The sequence below is a fragment of the Manihot esculenta genome, chromosome 7, assembly GCF_001659605.2.
Source record: "Manihot esculenta cultivar AM560-2 chromosome 7, M.esculenta_v8, whole genome shotgun sequence".
Classification (NCBI taxonomy): Eukaryota; Viridiplantae; Streptophyta; class Magnoliopsida; order Malpighiales; family Euphorbiaceae; genus Manihot; species Manihot esculenta.
In genome coordinates, this window is record NC_035167.2 from 7,321,166 (window position 1) to 7,344,151 (window position 22,986).

At 28.8% G+C, this 22,986-nt stretch overlaps 1 protein-coding gene across 1 annotated transcript; it reads right to left on the reverse strand.

Moving 5' to 3' along the window:
* Nucleotides 1–19,404: 19,404 nt before the first annotated feature.
* On the reverse strand, nucleotides 19,405–22,283 carry LOC122723971. The gene is made up of 3 exons (XM_043958108.1): nucleotides 20,643–22,283; nucleotides 19,641–20,555; nucleotides 19,405–19,560 (listed from the first exon to the last, which is right to left on the reverse strand). The coding sequence occupies exons 1-3, from the start codon at nucleotides 22,281–22,283 to the stop codon at nucleotides 19,447–19,449; spliced, it is 2,670 nt and encodes an 889-aa protein (XP_043814043.1). The 3' UTR covers nucleotides 19,405–19,446.
* Between the last annotated feature and the right edge of the window lie 703 nt (nucleotides 22,284–22,986).

Below are 22,986 nucleotides of genomic sequence, written 5' to 3' on the forward strand. Positions count from 1 at the left end.
TAAATTATCTTGATCAAAATAAAAAATTTCTTGACTTAAATAATCAATAATATCAAGGCTATAAATGGAAGACACATCATTGGTAAATTTCATTGCATCATAAACATTAAACTTGATTACTTCCCTTCAAATTCCATAGTCAATATGCCATTGTGCACATCAATCTTGGTCCTGGCTATGCTCAAGAATGGTCGTCCGAGTAGGATGTCTGAGATGGTGTTGCTTTTGTCCTCCTCCATGTCAATTACATAAAAGTCTGCTAGGAAGACTAGCTAGTCCTCTTGCACTAACACATCTTCTAGGACTCCTTTGGGATAAACAACAGACCGGTCGGCCAACTGGATCACTATGTTGGTGCCTTTAAGTGTGCCTGCATTCAATGAGTTATAGATGGAAAGAGGCATAACATTAATTGATGCCCCAAGGTCACACATGGCCTTCTTTATCCCCACATTGCCTATTTTGTATGAACCAGCGAACATTCCTCTATCCTTGCATTTAGCTGAAATTTTTCTTTGAATGACAGCGAAGACACACTCTCCCACACTTACTTTTTCAGGTTCAGCAAGTTTCCTTCGGTTGGTGCATAGCTCTTTGAGAAATTTGGCATACCTCGGTATTTGTTTCATGACATCTAGTAAAGGTATGTTGATTTCCACCTTGCGAAGTGTCTCAAGTATTTTTATTTCCTCTTTTTCTTTTTGAGATCTTGCAAACCTCTTTGGAAAGGGGGGAGGTACCTTAAATTTTTCCTCTGGTTGCTGATCTGTCTTGGTCTGTTTGGGTCTGCATTTTGCTTGGATCGTTGATTTGGGCAAATCAATTTCTGCCTTCTCTGAAGATTTGGGCGAATCGTCTCCGCAAGGCAGTACTGTCTGTTCATCGATTGGGTCCGTGATTTGGGCAAATCAATGCCCTGGATCATTTTCCGGCAGTTTCTCCTCTGCAACCTGTTTTTGCATTTGAGCAAATTGCTGCTCAGCCGTGCTGTCTTGAAGCTCTTTCCCACTTCTTAATGTGATGGCACTAGCATTCTGCCTTGGATTAATCTCAGTTTCGGAAGGTAGCTTCCCTTATGATTCAAGTTTACTCACGGATGCGACTATTTGTCCCTCTTGTTGTTCAAGGTTTTGCACCGTGTTTGCTAAAGACTTCACGATCTCTTTTAGGGGTGTATTAGATTTCTAAGGTGCTGCTTGGGCTGGATTTCGTTGCTAATAGCTTGAATATTAGTTAGCCCTTGCATAACTGAAGTTTGGGTGATCCCTCCAACTTGGGTTGTAGGTGTTAGAGTAGGGATCGTACCTTCTCTACCCATTAAATCCTCCAACTGCATTGACTTGCTGGTCCTCTTCTTGAAAGGAAGGATATAGGTCAGTTAGGTGGTTTATGTTTGCACATATTCCACACGGTTTTGGTTGCTGAATTTGCTGAGCTTGTTGGGCTTGCCCTACAACAAGGCTATGGACATCATTAGTGAAATCAGAGATTTGGGATGCTAAGGAGGATTTACTCACCTCATTTACCCTTCTTGGTAGCTGTTCTTGGTCCCCAAATTGCTGTGAGGCTGCTACCATGGTGGAAATTAAATTCCTTATGGTTTGAGGTGTCTTGTCTTCAATTGATCCTCCATATGCTGTGTCAATGAACTTTCTTTTTGAAGGTAGCAAACCTCCATAGAAGTATTCGATGAGTGATTTGTCTGATCATGTTGAGAGCAGCTTCTGCACAACCTTTTAAATCTCTCCCAATACTCATATAAGCCTTCAGAATGCCTTTGCCTTATGCCATTTATCTCTCGACGGATGCCAATGGCTTTTGAAGTTGGGAAAAATTTACTCAAGAAAGCTCTCACCATACCAGCCCATGATGTGATGGATCCGGGTGGTAGGTAGAACAGCCAATCCTTGGCATAGTCATAAAGGGAAAAAGGGAAGGCTCTAAGTTTAACATGTTCTTCTAAAATACCTTGGGGTCTCATGGTTGAGCATACAATGTGCAATTCCTTTAAGTGCTTGTGGGGGTCCTCATTTTCTAGACCTTTAAATTTGGGAAGAAGATATATTAGACCTATCTTTAATTCAAAGGGGGCTGTCAATCGGGAATAGGCAATGCATAAGGGTGCCTGATCTCCTGTCAGTACAGCTAGCTCACGAAGTGTCCTCTCCCATGGCTGTGGGGCACAGATGGCTGCATTTTCAGCTTCAACTTTTTCATTTGCAATAGGTGGTTCAGCCATTGTTTGATTTGTTGGTGCAGCAACCTGTATTTTGGTTTCTGGTATAAGTGCAATAGTAGCAGGTGCAGCAATAGGTATTTCAGCTGGTGCAGCAGCAGCAGGTTCGATGAATTTTGCAGCAGGTGCAACAACAGTCTTATCAAAAGGCTCGATAGTAGACTGAATGGTGGACACCATATTTTTTGTTGTTGCTGGTGAAGATGGTTTTGAAGCTTAGTTCCTCAAGTTTGCTTGCTTTCTCAAGCTCTTGGCAGTGCATTCAATTTCCGAATCGTAGAGAAGAGTTTCTTTATGGCTAACCCTGGTCATAAAGGGAAAATATGTTAGTTAAATCAAATCCCCAGCAATGGCGCCAATTTTTTATAGCGGTTATTGAAACCGTAAAAAATAAACCTATTAACAATCAACAAAAAGAACTTGTAGATAGTAGCAATAGGGTCGAATCACAAGGATTTGATACTAAGGATTCTCCTAACTATTACTTGGGAAAATCAATAATAAAAGTAAAATAAAAGAAAGGGGGGTTTGTTTTTTATGATGATGATCTAAGATTAAAACTAAAGTAGTGAAGAGAGCAATAATTAAAAGATGAGTAATATCAAAAATAAAAAGACTCTAGTTGAAGTATAGGATTCGTTTTAATTTAGAATTGATCATTGATGCTTTGATACTTCTATTTGTTTCAATAAATTAGTTTAGGTTGTGGAAGACGCTTCTCACAACCAAATTCCTCCTTAGTTTTAGTTTGAGTAGGAAACGTTCGCTAATCAAACTCTAGTTAACAAGTTTCCAAGGAACGTCCTTGGAGTTCTTCACTTTTCGACTGTTAACTGCATTAAGAAATAGAGAAATCTAATTCTAACCTTGCCAACCGCATGGTTTAGTTAGATCATGCAACCAATTGTTACTTGTGTTCAAATAATATAAGCAATTACGGACCTAAACTATTTCAACTAACAATGTATTACCTATGCAATTAAAAATAACAGGCCTTAATTGATTCTAATAGCAAGGCAATAATGATCACGAAGAACAAGTTGCATAAATATTGAAAAATAACAGTTTAACAATGGAGTTTTAAATCTCCCAATTCATAACAAACTGAAATTCCTCCAACTTCAACTAGAGATAAAGGTGTTTAGCCACTCATGGTGGACAAGGAACACATAAAAGAGAAAGAAAGAAGAAAAGGAAAAGAATGTTGCCGAAGCTCTGTCGAAAATCTCCTCTTCTTTTGCGATTTGGTTGCTATCCCTTTTTATAGGTGAGAAGTCCTAATCCTTCTTGGAGTTTGAATCCTATTTTGACTTGGTCTTTTGATGGTCTTTTAATTCCTCCTTTGTCTTTGTATTTTATCATGAATAAAACTCCTTTAGTGAAAGACTTTCTTTGGAGTGGTTCTTGGAGTTGTCATAGGATTGGTCCGGGTGAATTTGAAGTAGGATAGGACTCTAAGACGTTGAATCTTTGAATTTTCTACTTTTCCCGCTCTACTGTATTTTCTTGCTAGAGTCAGTTGATTTGGATAGTGATTTGAGCAAATCACTTGCCCAAATCATTTCTGTGAGTCACTTTCAGGTTTCTACTTCAGCTTTCTTTAGTTGATTTGGCCAGCGATCGAGGCAAATCATTTTGGGCATATCAAGTCTTGAGTGTTCAGCTTCCTCCTCCTGCAGCTTTTCCAGTCATCCTTTAGGCTTGATTTGGCCAAATTGCTTCGGCCAAATTGATTTTCTAGCTTTTTCTGCAAATTTTCTCCAAGTTTTTATTTTTCTCCTTTTCTGCAAAAATATCATAAGAATATAAATTAAACTAGAAAAATGCATATCGCCTCCTCTATCTTACTTTTTTCCTTTGTCCACTATTGGGGGTCCACTGACATGGAGCAACTAGGTTTAGACTTTACGGCAGACTTGGACCGGACCTAACTTTTATTGCTGACATCCGATGGAGACTCACGATCGCTTTTCGGAAAGGGAATTTCGAGATGCACGACTTTCAAAAGTGTGTAAGGGCCGTAGGATATGGAAATTCCATCGTTTATGGGGTCAATTTTGTATTTTAATTATTTTTTTGGATATTTTCATAATTTTGCACATCAATGTTTTTTTCTTCTATTATAAGTAGCCTTCTTTGGCTATTATATACTCACTTTTCAATCTTCAAAGAATTTCAATAAGAATTTTTGGCTTCTAGCCTATCTTTTCTCTTATTTTGCCTTAGCCAAGCGATATTGGTTAAAACTTCTGACGGAGTCTAAATAGTCCTTTATCATCCACATAACATCTTATTGACCATTGGATACTGAGAGTTGGTCAAGTGAGGAGTTGATATAGTAGGATGAAGGAGAGACGTTGGAGTAATGGTGGGTATGATGTAGTCTTATAGAGTAGCCTAGTAAAAAGGAGGAATGTCAATTTAGGGCATAATCTAAGTAAAAACATTGTCTAAAAAAGGAACCGAGATGTTTAAAACAGGCTAAGAGGTGAGTGGTATAACAACAGAGGTACCAACTTGTTCAATTATAACTAATCTTGGCACATAAACTTGCATAGTATAGCGTGGATGAGATTAGGTTGAGAGATTGCATGCTGCAGACATATCAGACTGGATAAGAATATCCTCTTGTTCTTAGGCCTCATTCATAGGGAGTTTTTTCCATTTCTTTAATCATCTTCATTAGCTCAACTACTTTTTCCTTTAATTCTGAATATCTATTATTAATGATATAATATTTAAATAATCATCATTTTTTACCACAAATTAAGAAGCATTACACTTATCATTATGAATTTTGCAATGATACGTAAGAGTTAGGGAGAAGAAGTATTGTCCTTGTAATACCCGGCTAAACTTCGGCGTCGAAATTCCCACTTTTCGACGGAATCTCCATCGAAATCCAGAATCTCGAAGCTAGAATCTCTTAGAAGGGTAAAATTAAGGTTTTCATAAAATTAATTTGAATCTTGAATTTTTAATCTTGAGAAAAGAAAAAGAAAATATTTTCGAGCAAACCCCAGGTTCCGCCGTCGAACCTTCAAGTTCGGCCACCGAAGATGGTTCCTCCGTGCCGCCGTGAGACCTTCCTGTTAGGCCGCCGAAGGTGGTTTCTCCAGCCACCTATAAGAGGCCTTCAACCAGAAAATGAGAGAGCTTTCTCTCCATTTTCAGGCAGAGGTAAGTCTATGCCCTCCCTTTGATGCTCTTGTTGAAATTCCTTCAGATTTCTCAGAAAATTCATGAGTTTTCTTTTGTTTTTGAAGATTTGAGTTTGAATCTAAAGTTTTAAGTCTTGGAAACCTCTGGAGATCAATTTCCCTCATCTCCAAGTAGGGTTGTTGTCACCTTTGTGTCTCTAAGAGGTAAGTTTAAATCTTTGCTTTTCTTCTGTTTTTTAGAAGTTTTCAACAAGTTTTAAAAGGGGTTAAGGGCTGTTAATGCATGAAATGGTTAAATCTAAAATTTTAGGGTTTGGGTTAGGATTGATGATGATTGTTCCTTTGTGTTGTATGATGGGGATTAGGCTAGTTTTTATGTCCCTTATGCATGTTGAGTGAGTATAAATGTTTATGAGTTGTTGGGTGTGAGGATCGGAGTGTTTGGTGGCTGTGTACATAGGCCATAATCGGGTTCTGCCTTGCTGGAGAACCCAAGTTCAGCCGCCGAAGTAAGGTTCGGCCGTCGAACCTGCTTGTAGAGGCAGCCTTTTGGCTGCCCAACCCACCTCCGAAGGTTCCAACCTTCGGATCTGTATGGGGTTTAGGCCACCGAACCTACCCCCGAAAGTCATTGACTTTCGGATCTGTGTAGAGTTTAAGTCGCCGAACCTGCCCTAGAAAGTCCCTGACTTTCGGATCTGTGAGGGACCTTCGGCCGCCGAACGTCCCCTACCCAGCCTTCCCCTGTTTGCTTTATATGCATATTTTGGTATGTTTTAGGGGTTTCTTGGGGAGTTGTTTAGAGTCTTGTAAAAGTTATGTTTGGTCCCCCATTTGAGTCTATCTGTGTAGGATCGAACTTGCGAGATCGTAGAGGCCTGCAGTGAGATAACTGCGCCAGTTTTAGGTGAGCGTCAGCCAGAGGTGAATAGAACTGAACTGACCTATTTTTTTAAAGAAATCAAACTTTTTAAGCATGCTCATGCATCACGAATGTCATGTTTATGTATTAGGTTATTTGCATTAGAATTCACGAATATGATGCATTGCATAATTTACTGTTGTTGTGGATGGTTGTTGGATGACCCACTAGCCCTCTAGTATAATATGTTATGACGGATACGGAAAGATCAAGGCTTGTCCATTCTATGCCCCTGGCACTATGTAAGGGAAAGACTAGGGCTTGCCCATTCTACGCCCCTGGCACTATGGATATTTTATGTTATGTTTAAGAGGAAGTCCTGAGGAGCTCCCATTGAGGGCCGGGCACTATTGGAATATATAGAGGGTTACTGGTAACAAGTCCATCTTGATGTGAATTGTTTGTGTTGTGATGCATTTCATACGATCATTTGTTTATTAAACTGCTTTTATGTTCTGCTCACTAGGCTCTTGTAGCTTATCCCTTTCCCCTAACCCCAGGTTTGCAGGGTCAGAGTTAGCTCGGGGAAGTCAGCTGAGTTGCTGGTATAGCCTTTTGTAATAGTATAGATGTGGACATGTATTGCTTTATGGTTTTAGAATTGTGCTTTGCCCTATTTTTTGTCCTTGTAATCCCTGTTAACATGATCCTTATGTAAAAGTTTTAATTATGGGTTATGTGTGAACTAAGCTTGAGGTATGTGATGTTTACCATACTAGAGCATTTGATGAGGGCTCTAGTATGGGTTTATGTTTTCAGTGGATACATGCACAGGTAGAGTCTTGGTTCATGAAAAGTCTATGTTATTTTGTGATTATGTATGGGATTTTATCACGTAAATAGGATGTATAGTAGGCTTGCTACGGGTTTCAGCGACCTTAAGTTGATCTGAACCCTAACGCCGATAACGATCCGGTTTTCGGGTCGTTACAGTCCTAGTAAGGAACAATCCTAAATTTGACGACTTGCTACCTATAAGATGATTCTATCCTTAAAGGGTGGATAACTAGGGTCCTTATTTAGGTATAGAGTTTTGATTAGAGTTCTAATTTACTAAGATTGCAAAAGTTTCAAAACTTCCCTACTGTAAACCATTAAGTGTTTTTTCCCCATTATGATACTAATGGAAAACCATGGTTGCCAAATATATGAAATAAGTTTTGTTCTAAAAGCAAGTTTTATCTTTCTTTGATTTACTTGAATCACTTCTTCAAAATTCTTCCTCTTTGTTCCTTTGTTACTGTTAACATTAATTTTTATATACTTTTTAAGCACATTTTGCATCCATTTTACTCATGTAAATTATCATTTTTACTTACTTATTTGATATTTTTAGTAATTTTAATTAGGATTTATAAATTAGTATTTTATATATTTTTTGCCCTTATTTTGTAGGGAAAAAAGCATGCCAACTAGGTCTTGAAAAGTATTAATTTAGAAAAGGGTAGAAAGTCGTATAGGCAGTAATACAATTATGTTACAACTTATGTCAGTCAAGCTGACAACTCATTTTATGTGCAAAAAATTAGTAATTTATAGTGGTAACAAATGGCAGCCAAAAACTTTTGTTAGGGCAACCTTTTAGGGCATATAAATAGTTCTTTTTTTACTTTGAAAAAGGGGAGAAGACCTAAGAATAAAGAAGGGTACAACCACTTACTTTTCTCCCCACATTTTCCACCATTTTCACCTTCTTCTTCCTCATCTCATGTGGAGAACAAAAGGGAGCAGCTACAACTTCACCGATGGAGACTCTTTGGGCATGGATCTTTATCATTTGAAGAGTTCTTCATTTGGATTTTTCTTCTCCTTTATTAATTTTATATCTTGTTTGTTTTATTTTAAAAGTTTCTTTATGAATACCATGATTAGTGAGTAGATTTTTAGATTTAAAAGATTGGATATGTAATACTCTATTTTAATATTGGATTTGAACTAATTTCTATTAATGGGTTTGAGCTAATTTCTAATTTTGATTTAGGTATTTGATCTTGATTTTTTTTTCTTGTGCTTTAATTTCTCGTTTTGTTTTTGGCCAACCAAAGTGTTAGTTTAATCATTAATTGATATATTAAAAGATGAAAATTAATAGTGGAAAACCTAGGATTAGAACTTATATTCTTAGATTCAAGAAATTGACTAGAAGTATGAGAGGGTTTCAAAATTAATTAACGAACTTAATGGGTTTTTATTAAATCAAGAGCCACAAAAGTAGAAATTGGTTTAATTAAGGTAAAACCTTGATATCTTGAAAGAGAATTAAGGTAATTTTAAAATTAACTTTTTCAAGCAATAGAATACCTATGAATTGATATAAATTGGGGAAATCCATATTAATTGGGAAAATCCAAATTAATTGGAGTATGAATATCAAATGTCTAAAATCATCTTTCTATATTTGTTTTTAATCTTAGTTAATTGCTAATTTTAGTTAATTTTGAATTAATTTATCATTGCTTAATTTAATTGATTTTAATTGGTAGTTAATTTCACTTACTAGTATATAATTAGTTAGCTTAATTGCTATCTCTTGTTAATTTGTGTAATTTGCTGCATTTTTTAACTTAATTAGTTAATTTTAGCATCGAATTGATTAGTTTAAACAATTGCTATAACTACTTAAACACTAATTCTCCTTGAAAACGATACTTTACTTTATCATTATATTACTTGTGCAACCCATATACTTGCAGTATCACAACAATTTTCTTTGTTATTTTATCATATTTGAGAGCAAATTTATTTTCACGCATACATAAATATTTTTCCATGCCTAAAAGCTTTATGAGGAAGTTTAGCGATTATGGTATCAATTTATAGTTTTACTTTCAAATCTTTAAGTTTTGAAACTAAACTTGAAGTTCATGGGGTTTTTAAATTTCAGTGTTATAAAAAAATTTAAAATTTTAGATTTCAACTAATAATATTTATCAAATAAGATTTGACGTCCTATGTGGCGGTCAAACTCTATGTACTGTATATCACAAAAGCACCTGCTACTATTTTTTAGAGCCTACCCACGGCAGGCTATCTACAAATGTCTGCCACGCAATAGATCAATTAGCCTATCATGTGGCAGGCTTTTTTTAATTATTATATATATATATATATATTAATCTGAGATTTTTTATAAGTGAAAGAGAATGATACAGAGCAATTAATCTTGAATTTTATGAAAAATTTAGATTGGATAGTCTTGAATTTTATTGAAGACTTGAATTGGACTCAAGTGATGAAAAAAAAGGCATAATTTCTGCTTACGACGTCCATTGAAGGCCCATAGTAGCTTTGAGGAAAGAGAATTGCTAGATGGATGACTTTAAGATATACGACGAGGGCTGTAGGTCTAGTCACAAAATTCGAGACCCAAATTCTAAGGTCTAAATTCTATCATTTAAATATCAATTTTACATTTTAATTATTTTTAAATTTTTTTCATAAATTTCTGCATTAAGATTTTTGCTATTACAAATAGTCATTTTCTTCGTTGTTTGGAGGACTTTTTGAATTTTTGAGAATTCTACAAAAAATTTTAGCTTCTATCTTTTTTGAATTTCGTTTTAATCAAATAATATTAGTTAAAACTCCTGACATAGTATAAATTGTTATGTTTCAGTTTAATCATTCTATTTCAATAATTTTATATACTATTTTTTAATTTAAATAATTTTATAATTTTATATGTTATCCTTGATGAACTCATATCTATTGGATTTATCAAGCGAAAACACTACCAGAAATCAATGAGTCGGGATTGATAGTTGAAAAGTTAATAAAACTGAATGTATCGGCTCGTGTGGATTAAGGTCCTTGGAATAAAGGAAGTATGAAATTCTCTTAGAAAGTTTAATCTGTCAAATTGGGGTTGATTCTGAAGTATATATATCCTAATCGTTCTGATAGTCCTTGCACCACGTTCCATCAAATCGGATGGTGACACTTTTTGGCGTGTGAGGCGGCTCATTAATAATGGATAGTCGACTAATAAATACAAAGTCGATTAATCCATACTCTGTCCTTTCGTCCGCGTCACATCAATTTGAATGGACAATCGACTAATAAATGCGAAGCTATTAATTCATATTTCATGCTTTCATCCACATCACATTAATCTGACCTGCACATTTATTACATCACTAAGAATTAGCGGAGCTAACCACCTTCACTGATCTTGTTAAAAGAATAAGTAGATTTGTTTTAGTTTTATGCTATTTATTAATTTTTATCAAGTCTAATAATATTAATTTGCCATATTGTTTATTCATTTTAAGTAAAGTTTATAATTTTAATTATTTATACTACGGGAATGAATAACGAAACTTATATTTAAAAAATAAAAATTAATTAGTTAATTAATATTTATCTAATAGATTAAATAAATTGATTCTTTAAAAATTAAAGACTTTGATTTTTAAACGAATATACAAATAATTTAATTGAGTGATTATAAATTAATTAATTTTAATAAAATAAAAATATTTAATTGTAATTTATCTCTGTAATAATGATTTCATGACATTATTTTTTATAAAAGAAAAAATACCAACTCAAATAGGGTTTTCTTATTCGGTCATAAATTTGAAAAAACACTAATAATATTAGTGTCTTCTATTCTTTCAAAAAGCTGTAATTTAAGAGAATATTTGCCACATTATTTTGATAAATAGTTTAAATTTTACCTTAATTTTATAAATTATTTGTTAAAAAATATTTTTTTAATAATAAATCTGATGGAGCAGCGCTGGTTATGAATGAGTAAAGGCTGGTGAATACTGAATAGAAGGGTGGGTAGGAGTTGACGAGATTTGACTTAATTATTGCTTTAGTTTTATAATTAAATTAATCATATTAATATGTAAAAAATAAATCAAATGAATTATTAGATCTTTAAGTATGAAATATACATAATAAATTAATAATTTAAATGAACAAGATATTAAATTTTGAATTTTAAACTAAATTAATTTATTTATATTTTTTAAAAAAATATTATTTTAACTTGACATGATCCATGGGTCTTTTCTTCTTTATTTTCATTTCTCATTTCTCATTTATATAATATTAAAAAAATATTATTTAATTCTTATAATATAAAAAAAATTATAAATTAATTTTAAAAAATATATTAAAATATTTTAAATATTTTAAAAATTTTACTAATTAATCATTTTATTAACATTCATAATACAGATAAATTAATTAATAAATTTTTTAAAATTATAAAAATTAAATAATAAAATTTTTATAAGTAACATTAATAAAATAAATAATCAGTAAATATTTTTAAAATATTATAATATTTTAATATATTTTTAAAATTAAAAAATTAATTAATAAATTTCTGTAGGATAAAAAATAAATACTAATTTTTACTGTAATATTTTTTGATTTTTTTTTTGAAATGAATATTTTGTGATTTCTATCGTTTAATTTGACATTGACTCGATTATGAAGTCTCTGTGTCCGTAATATTTAATTTTAGTTTTACTTTGTTTATCCATAAAGTCTCCATAAATACTGTCTTTGTCAGATGTAACTCCACCTACATTGTCCTTTAAGGCTTTATAATAAAAATCGTACTAAATTAAATTTATTTTTATTTTATTTTATTTTTTATTTTTTATTTTATTTTTTTTACTAAGAATCCAATTAAAATTGCTCTGGAATCACATTAAACTGGTATCATATCCAAACTCATATTATATAATTTTTTTATAATTTTTATATTATATAAAATAATTTATATTTTAATTTTGAATTTTCATATAATTATTAAATTTATATTTATATTTTTTACATAAAAAATTTAAATTTTTTATAATTAATTCATTCAAATTAAATACTCTATCATTCATCTCTTATTATTAAAAATATTATTATCCTTTTAAATAGATAAATTAAACTTTAATTTATAAATTTAAATATAATTATTAATTTATTTCAATATTTTAAAATTAAACATTTAAATATCTGTACAACTAACAAGCGAGATGGAGGACAGCTGGCTATGGATGAGTAAAGGTGGTGAATGCTGAATAGGAGGGTACGTAGGAGTTGACCAGCGATGACTTAGTTATTGCTTTAGTTTTATAATTAAACTAGTTATTTTTTACGAGTTGATATTAAAAATTTTTATATTATTATTACATGAAATTATTTTATAAAATAATATTTTTTTATATAATATTTTTAAATTTAAAATTTAAAATAATAATTAAATACAATATATAATAATAAATTTTTTTAAAAAAAATAATTAAAATTTACTAAACTCTAATAATAACGGTGGATGGCATAACAGTAGAGATGGTGGTGGAAAAGTAAATGATAAAATTTAATATATCAACCATGTTAGGTGATGGTATAAATAATTTATAATAACTATAGTGTAAATATATTTTATTATTAAAAAATAGATAAGAGAGTTGAGTTGGCCGTTGATAGTAGTGTAATTATGCATTTAATGCTAGATTTTAAAAAAATAATAAAAAAGAAATTTCAAAACACTAATAAAATAAAAGTTATATTTTTATAAAAAATAAAAAAATTAAAATTATTATAATCATTAATATAATAAATCGTAATAATTTAATTATTTATTATTTATAACAATTGATTTAAAATATTGAAATCACAATTTTATTTTTTATTATATTTTAATTATTTATATTTATTAACTTTTTATAGTTATTTGAATTAATAAAATTTTAATTTGATAATATTATACAATTAATTTTATTAATTCTTTAATTATTTTATATTTTTATTACAATTAATATTTTTTATAATAATTTTAATCAATTATATATATTTATTCTATATAATTATCCAGTATTTATGATTAAATTATATTAGTTATAATTTTATAAAATTATAAAAATAAATAATAATATTATGAAATAATAAAAAAGTTTTATATAATTTTTTGTTATAGAATTAACGCTATATAAATTTTTTTTAAATTGTTCAAATACCTTTTTATATAGTACTTATTTAATTTTTATGAATACATTTTTAACATTATATTATTATTAAAATAAAAAATAATAAATTTTTTAATAATAAAAATACAATAAAATTTTTATTACAATATAAATAATATAATATATTAAAAAATAGTAAAATAACAAAAGATATGATAATAAATATAATAAAAATTATATTTATTATATTAAAATATAATAAAAAATTAAATGACTATACATTAATAGTAAATAAAAAATAAAAAATTATATTTATTATAATAAATATAATAAAAATTATATTTATTATATTAAAAAATAAAAGAAAATTAAAAGTCAATATTAATAGTGATTAAAAAATAATAATAAATTATATTTATTATATATATATTAATTATATTTACATTAATTATTATTTTCAATAAAAATAAAATTAAAAATATATAAAATATTTGCTCCACATGTTATAAATATTTAAGATTAATTATATAACTTATCAAACTATTATCAATTTATTTTAAAGTTGAATTATATATATATATATATATATTTATTAATGATAGAAATATAATTAAAAAGATCTATTATAAGTTTAAATATCTTATTTTTCACATTTTATAGTTAGAAAGGTAAATATGTATTAATTTTTTATTGATTATTTTAAAAATATAATTAATTTTAAATTTTAAATTTTTTAATTATAAATTAACCTATTATATTAAAAAATTGTAAAAACTTAAAAATTACGTGTTAATAATAATGAATAAAAATTTAAAAGTCATATATAAATTATAATAATAAAGATAATAAATTATATTTATTATGATATTAGTAATATTATTAAATATAAAAGTATAATTTAAAATAAAAATAAAATATAATAAGTGTGTCACTTGATACTGATACATAAATTTAGATGCCAAGTATTACTTGGCATAAGAGTATAAATTTAAATATGACACATGTCAATTTCTACATAATTTATTTTAGACTCAGTTTTATATATATATATAGATTAATTATATTAACTAATCATTTAACTTTGGAGATATTAAATTTTTTTATATTATTATTATATGATATTGTTTTATAAAATAATATTTTTCATATAAATTCACTATTAAAATTTTAAACTCAAAGTAATAATAAGCATAAATTCATGCACCATTCAAACTCAATTACAATAAAAAAAATAAAAATTATTTAGTATTTATTATCATATATTATTAATATATAATAATAAATTCTATTTAAAAAATTATATTTTTAAAAAAATAAAATTTATTAAATTTCAACTAGTAGATGACAGTAGCAGTGTAGCGGTGATAGAGAAAGAAAATTATCTATTTTATCGCAATACTCTTTAAATATGTTAATTTCTTATATTCATAAGTAGTGCAACCATATATTATAATGTATGCTAAGAAAATAATAAGAAAGAAAAATTTTAAAATATAAACCATTTGAAAATAGAAGAAGAAAGGGGAAATATGTGAAAAAATACATAAAATATAGATTGTACTAATGAGTTCTATATAAATAAATTTTATATAAAATGGACAATGAAAATTAAATTTTTTAAGAATTGAAGAGATTAAAATTATTACGATTATTAATATAATAAATTGCAGTAATTTAAGTTTAATAATTTGATTATTTAATATTTATAACAATTGATTTAGAGTATTAAAATCACAATTACTTTTTATTATATTTTAATTATTTATATTAACTTTTTTATAATTATTTAAATTAATAAAATTTTAATTTAATAATATTTTATATAATTAGTTTTATTAATTTTTTAATTATTTTATATTTTTATAAATTTAATCGATTATATATATTTATTCTATATAATTATTCACATCATATATAATATTTATAATTAAATTATATTAATATAATTTTATAAAATTATCAAATAAATAAATAACAGTATTATGAAATAATAAAAACTTTTTATATGGTCTTATTGCTATATAGTAAAAGTGATTTTTTTAATTGTTTAAATATTTTTTATATGGTGCATATTCAATTTTATAAATATATTTTTAATATTTTATTTATTATTAAAATTAAAATAATATAATAAAAAATTTTTAATAATAAAAATATAATAATTTTTTTTAATAATAAAAATATAATAAAATTTTTATTGCAATATTAATAATATAATATATTAAAAAGTAGCTGACAGGAAAAAGATTATATAATAGTGGTAATAAATAGAATAAGTAGTAGAAAATCAAAAGGTAATATAGTAGTAGTGATTAAAAAATAATAAATTGTATTTATTATAATAAATATAATAAAATTATATTTATTATATTAAAAAATTAAAATGTTATATATTAATAGTGATTAAAAAAATAAAATATACTTATTATATATACATTAATAATTATTTTGTATAAAAAAATTTATAAATATATTTATCATAAATATTTATATTTAATTGTGTAATTTGTTAATCTCTCATTAATCTATTTTAAAGTTTAATTATATATATTTATTATTTATTAATGATAAAAATATAATTAAAAAATGTATTATAAATTTCAATCCTGTTATATTTTATATATAAAAAATTTTGAGATTTTTTAAATAAATTTAAAAGTAAATGAAATAATAAATTAAAATTATCATTTACTTTAAAATAAATATCATTAAATGAATTATTAGAATATTTTAAAAATGAAATATCCATAATAAATTAATAATTTAAATCAACAAGAAACTAAATTTTAAATTTTAAACCAAATAAATTTATTTATATTTTTTTATAAAAATATTATTTTAACTTGACGTGATACCTGAATCTTTATTTTTTTACTTTCGTTTCTCGTTACTTTTTATATAATATTAAAAACTTATTATTTAATTTTTATAATTTTAAAATTTTAATTTTAAAAATATATTAAAATATCTTTTGAGTTTTAAAAATTTTATTAATTATTTATTCTATTAATTCAGCTATTAAATATTATGAAAAAATTTAAAATATTCTAATACATATAAATTAATTAATAAATTTTTAAAAATATAAAAAATCAATTAATAAATTTTTTAAAATTATAAAAATTAAATAATAAAATTTTTAACCGTTAAAATTAATAAAATAATTAATTAATAAATATTTTTAAAATATTTTAATATATTTTTTAAAATTAAAATTAAAATATTAATTAATAAATTTCTAATATAAAAATTAAATAATAATTTTTTACTATCATATTTTATAATTTTTTTCGTTTAATTTGTTCTCCACAAAGTCTATGTCTGTGTCCGTATTATTTAATTTATTTTACTTTGTTTGTGTCTGTATGTGTACGTACGCATGGTCTGTGTCAGATGCGACTCTTCCTGCACAGTGCTTAAAGCTTTATTTATTAAACTATCACATTTAATTAATTACTATTTAATTTTTATTTATTAAAATATTTTAATATTATATAACTTCAAAATTTTCAAAAATTTTTTATAAATTTAATTATTTTAAATGATATCAAATATTTTTAAATAATAGATTTTATATAATATTTAAAAAAAATTATATTTTTAAAAATTTAATCATTTAGTAAATTTTAACTAATATTTATAATAAATAAAAAATTATAATTTTAGACCAATCGAATATAAAAAAGTTTAAGAGTTTAATTTTAAAAAATATGAAAATTAATATATTCATTACTAAAATTATAATTTATATAATATAAAAAATTTTACCCATTTTACTATATTTATTAAATTATTTTAAATATTTATATTTTTAACTTGTTAACTAATATAATTATGGGTTGAAAGAATCGGATAGAAAAATTATAGACCCACCTCTGATTTGAGAGCAGAGAAGTAATAGAGAAATGAACACCACAGAGTGAGAGGGTGAATAGAAGGGCACGTAGGAGTTGACGAGCGATGACTTGCAGCGAAAGAATTAAATTGCTTTGTCCTTTGCTTTTATAAAATAAGGCCCATTGCACGTTAATATTTTAAATTTATTTTAGATAAATTAGATTTTAATTTTTAAATTTTAAAATAATTAATAGATCAATTGCTCTATATTTTTAAAATTAAACATTTAAATTTTTTTATAATTAATATATTTAAATTAAAAATTTCTAAATATAAAAATATTTTTTATTATTTTTTAAATAAATATTTTAAAAATTATATACTTAAATTTTTAAATAATCGATCTGTACTCAGTCTCTTATAATATAAATATTTTAATTTTTAATTTTTTATTTAAAAAAATACTTAAATCACTATTAATTTTTATTTATAATATCTTATTTAACTAATTTTTAATACTTTTATCTTTCAATTTCCATTTATTAAAATACTTAAATACTTATAATTCATAACTTTTAAAAAATAACGTATAATTTTAACCATTTTTAAGTGATACCAAATAATTTTTTAAATAGATTACAAACTTTTATAAAAAGTATTTTAGAGATAAATTATACTTTTCAGAAAAATTTTTATCATTCATTAGTTTCGAACTAATGTCTATAATAGATTAAAAAATTATAATTTTAAATGAATTAAGGGTAATTTATGATTTAGTCCCTGGGTATTGCCATTATTAACAAGTCAGTCCCTGTATTTTCAGAAACCTATTAAAACGTCCTTATATAATCAAAACATTAACAAATCAGTCCTTCCATCCACTATTACCCTCTTTTCCGTTAAAAATAAGATGAAAAGGAGAGAGAATATTTTAAAAATCCAATTTTACCCTTTTCAATCCCTATTAAGCAGAAATGTATGGGTGGGTTTGCCATAACAGTCCGATTACAACCCTAGAAGCAACCTCTCATCATCTCTCAGCAGACAATCCTCCCTTTACTCTCTCACCTCCAATTTTACCCTTTTCAGCATACTCCATCATCTCTCGGCAGACTATCTTCAACATTGATCAAGCACTGAAAGGATCCTACCTCCGTTTCGTTCATAATAGCCGACGATCAAGCACCTAAAGGATTCATTCTATCTTCGCGAGAATGTCTGGCATCAGCGGATCGATGGGAAGCTGGGATGGTGGTTACATGAATGTAAATTGCTGCTGTGGAAAAAGAGCGGGGGTTCGCATATCTGAATCTGCTAGTAATCCAAACAAGCTGTATTATTACTGTCGAGATAACAAATGTGGGTCATTTCTTGGGTGGTGCATTCCAACAAATGTGAACTCTCCAACATCAAACAGTATAGGTGAAGGGTTAGAGGTATTCAAGGCCAACTTATCAAGAACGATTGCAGAGATTAAAGAAGAGTTGCTGAAGATTAATGAAGAGACCAAAAAATTACATGTAAAGCTGCAAAAGATTGAAGCTATTTTGAACCAGATGAAGAATTGTATGATAATTATATTGTTACTTTTGATAGTGTTTGCTGTAAAAACACCATAAAAAGTTGTTTAGATGCATTATATAAAGCTGCAGAAGATAGAAGTTATGTTGAACCAGATTGTAGTATATTCTTTATGTATGAATGAATTTCGTACTATTTATCTAAGTTAGATGAGTGGAATTTTAGCATGTTAGTTTCTTGTAAGTGAATGGTTAAAATGAAGGACCAAACAGTTGTACTGATTCAAAATTGGAGGACCTAATAGTTTTGAAATTTAATATATAAGGACTAAAAAATTGTAAACGTTAAAACTTAAAGGACGGAGAAATTTTAAATACTTAAATAGATGGACTTAGAAGTTGTAAAATTAAAAGTAATAGAAGAGTGATGATAATGTTACATTTATCCAACTGTAACTTAATATCAAGTACAAATAAATTTTATAAATGCACAATGAATAAAATTGGAGCTGAGCAAATGAAATTAAAGGCATAACTTCATTAATATGTCCTTTTTGTTCAAATATGTATTACAAAATGAGACTTTACAAAATCAGACTTGATCATTACAATGTCATACATCTATTACTGCCATTTTAATGATCAAGTAAGGCCAATATCTGTAGCACTGTACCAATATCTATGATAAACTCTCAAAAAAGAATCTGTGCACAGATTTACAATATTTCCAAATAGACAAAAAGCTCAATCCAATGCCCCAAAATACATGTTGTCCCAAAATGTACAAATTATATCCCATCAACTAACAACATTCTCAAAAAGATCATTGGATATTCCAAAGGCTCCTTTAGATAGTTGGTCCACCACTTGATCCCACTTGATTAGTATTAACCCCTCTTGAAGTCCCCACACTTGATGCAGTAGTGTGTTTTCTCTTCTTTTGACTTGCAGCCATATTTGCCTACAATTAGAGAAATACATAAAAAGGTTAAAAAGGTTAAAATAGATTCATTATATGCAAGCAAATAAAGGTATAGTTACCCCAACAGCAGCATATTGACAACTTCTCTTATTGTGGCCTGTTTGTAAGCACCTAGCACAAGTGACAGTTGCTGTCCTCCTTCCTCTTGCTGGTGGTTCACTCTCATCTCTCTTTCTAGCCTTCCTTGGCCTTCCTGGTTGCCTCCTCAAAGGAGGTGGCAACATTGATGGGTGTTCATTATCAGGTTCAAGCTCAGTTTGAGGAACAGGATGTATGTCACCTGCATAAACTCTTGAATAGCACTGCACAGTGTAATATTCATGGCAAAACTCTTCAATATTGCCCCTAACATATGCAATTGCTCTAGCAGCATGCTTGCATGGTAAACCACTTATATCCCACCATTCACAACTGCATGTCCTTTTAGCTAAACTAACAGCAAACCTACATGGACCCTCATGAACCTCATACTCTTCATTTCTACCAGGGAGCAACTTAAGAAACCTACTGGCAGTAATGATTTTATTCAATACTTTCTTTGTTCTTGGTGTAACTATCCCTTCCCATGTTTGAGCTTTAGCAAATCTTCTATGCAACCTAACCATACATTTCTGCCTAATAGATTCAATAATATTGATAATAGGCAAACCTCTCAATTTCACTATCCATGCATTGAATGATTCGGTCATGTTGTTAGTGTAATTGTCACACTTAGCTTCAGGCCAGAATGCATGTCTAGTCCATTGACTGAATGGTATGTTGATCAACCAGTCATATGGCTTTTGATCTCGCTTGGGCTTCAAATTCTTCATGTGAAGCCAAAACTCATAAGAATGAGTACTCTTTGCAGCATTCCAAAAATCATCTCTGAGCATCAGTCCAGGGAACTCTTTCTTGAAATTCATGTATAAATGCCTGCAACAAACTCTATGAGATGCATTGGGAAATATATTTTTGACAGCATCAATGAGTCCCTACAACAAAAAATAGTTAGTAACTTAAATTAATAGCATATAGTTCAATATGCTAAATTAAAAAAAAAATTGAATATTAATTCATACCTTTTGCCTATCTGACATAATAGTTAAAGGCCTAGCATCAGTTCCTCCACCAATGCAAGAATAAAGATTCTCTAGGAAAAATGTCCAGCTATCACCACATTCTGCTTCAACTATAGAAAATGCAAGAGGTAGCACACCTCTATTTCCATCCAGTATGACTGCAACTAGGAAAATCCCTCCATATGGACCCTTCAAGTGGCAACCATCTAATCCTATAAAGGGTCTACAACCATTCTCAAACCCAGACTTTATAGCATCAAACATAATCCATATTCTTTGAAAAACAAAAGGATCATCTTCATTAACCCTTGGAGCTGGCTGAATTTTTACAACTGTACCCGGGTTATATGTTTGCAAATAATGGACATATTTCTTAAGTTTTTGGAAACTTTCACAATGCATGCCCATATTCTCATCTCTAGCCTTGCACTTAGCTCTATATAATTGCCACACAGGAACTTCCACACCCCATTTTCCCATCAACTCATGCTGCATGAGTTCATAACTCATGTCAGGGTCTGCTCTCAGCTTTTCCCTAAGTTTTTCTACTATCCACTTGGTGTTTGAATTCAAATTTTCATTTCTTAATGGTCTTATGCATGTGTGCTCATCATGTAGAGTCTTAACCATGAAAGTGACTTGGTCAGACAAAACTGATGCATGAAACCTCCAGGGACATCCTGTACTGGAACACTTAGCTGTTAATCTAGTAGAGTCATTTTTAACTCTTGTAATATCATATCCCCCCTTAATAGCATAATCTCTCATTGCATTCCTCAAAGTTACAATGTCCTTAAAAACTTGGCCCTCTTTAAACAAAATCTCTTCCCCTTCATTGTGTTGGAAGGGATGATCATACATGCCATGATAAGGATCAATATATTTTTTCTTTCTATTATTTGGATCATAAGACTCATTCTCACTATCTTCAACCTCTTTGTCATTGTCACTAGCATAACCTGATAACCCATTTGACTCCTCAGTACTAATCTCATTGTCAAATATAACTTCTTCAGGTAAATCATCTCCAACCTCACTTTCATTGAATGATACATCACTTTCAGAATCAATTTGTGGTGATTCATTGGCCCCTCCCCCTAACTGCCCACTTTCACTAACACTTTCCTGTCTTATCCCTCTACCTCTAGTAAAACTGCTTCTTCCTCCCTTTCCTCTTAATGGCACACTCTTGCCCCTACCTCTTGTGGACACATCCCTATTTAATGGGGGAGTTTTTCTACCTAAGGCATCATCAAGGTTAATATCCTCAACAGTATTACCACCCTCACCAAGGTTACTACCCTCACCAGTATCACTGCTCTCACCAATAATACAAACATCATCATCATCATCGTCATCATCAGACATCTCAGTGTTCAGAGGGACCCCCTTTACGTGTACAGTCAAAGGCAATTTATGACTATGTTTGTACAACTCAAAAGCCAACATTAAATCATCATCATTTTCTACACTCATCCCACTACCAGTAACAAACGAAACAAATGATACAGCTATGTTAAACAACTTATAAACATCAGACAACAAGGATATGTACGAATACCTTGCAATAGGGACATTATATAAAGAATCGGTTTTGTTTTCATATGTCAACACCACAGTAAATCTCTCTTCCACAGCCATGTTTTCAGACCTGCACACATGAATCACACATTCTTTAATTAGTCAAAATCTCCTGAAAAAAAAACACTAAAACTATCAGTAACAGTAAGTGGTACCCACATGTTTTACTATAATACAAATATTATGATCACACATCCAAAGAAAAAAAAATAAAAGAAAGCACAAAAAGTTACCTTTCCCCAGTTGTTTGACAGAAAGCAACAAAATCGGGACCACAACTTCTTTTCGACAGAACCCAACTTCTCTTCGATAAAAACCAACAAAATCGGGACCACAACTTCTCTTCGACAGAGCCCAACTTATCTTCGATAAAAACCAACAAAATCGGGACCACAACTTCTCTTCGACAGAACGCAACTTCTCTTCGATAAAAACCAACAAAATCGAGAAGAGAGGATTTAGGGAAGAAGAGGGAAGTTAGAGATTTGAGAAGAGAAGTTATCGACTTGGGAGAAGACAGAAAGTTAGGGATTTAGGAAGAGAGAGGTTATCGATTTGGGAAGAAAAGAGAAATTAGGGATTTCGGAACAGAGGTTTCATTTTCGGGAGAAGAGAGAGAGAGGTTAGGGATTTGAGAGAGAAATTATCGATTTGGGGAAAGTTACACTAGGGTTATTTTGGTCTTTTCATCTTATTTTTAACGGAAAAGAGGGTAATAGTGGATGGAAGGACTGATTTGTTAACGTTTTGATTATATAAGGAC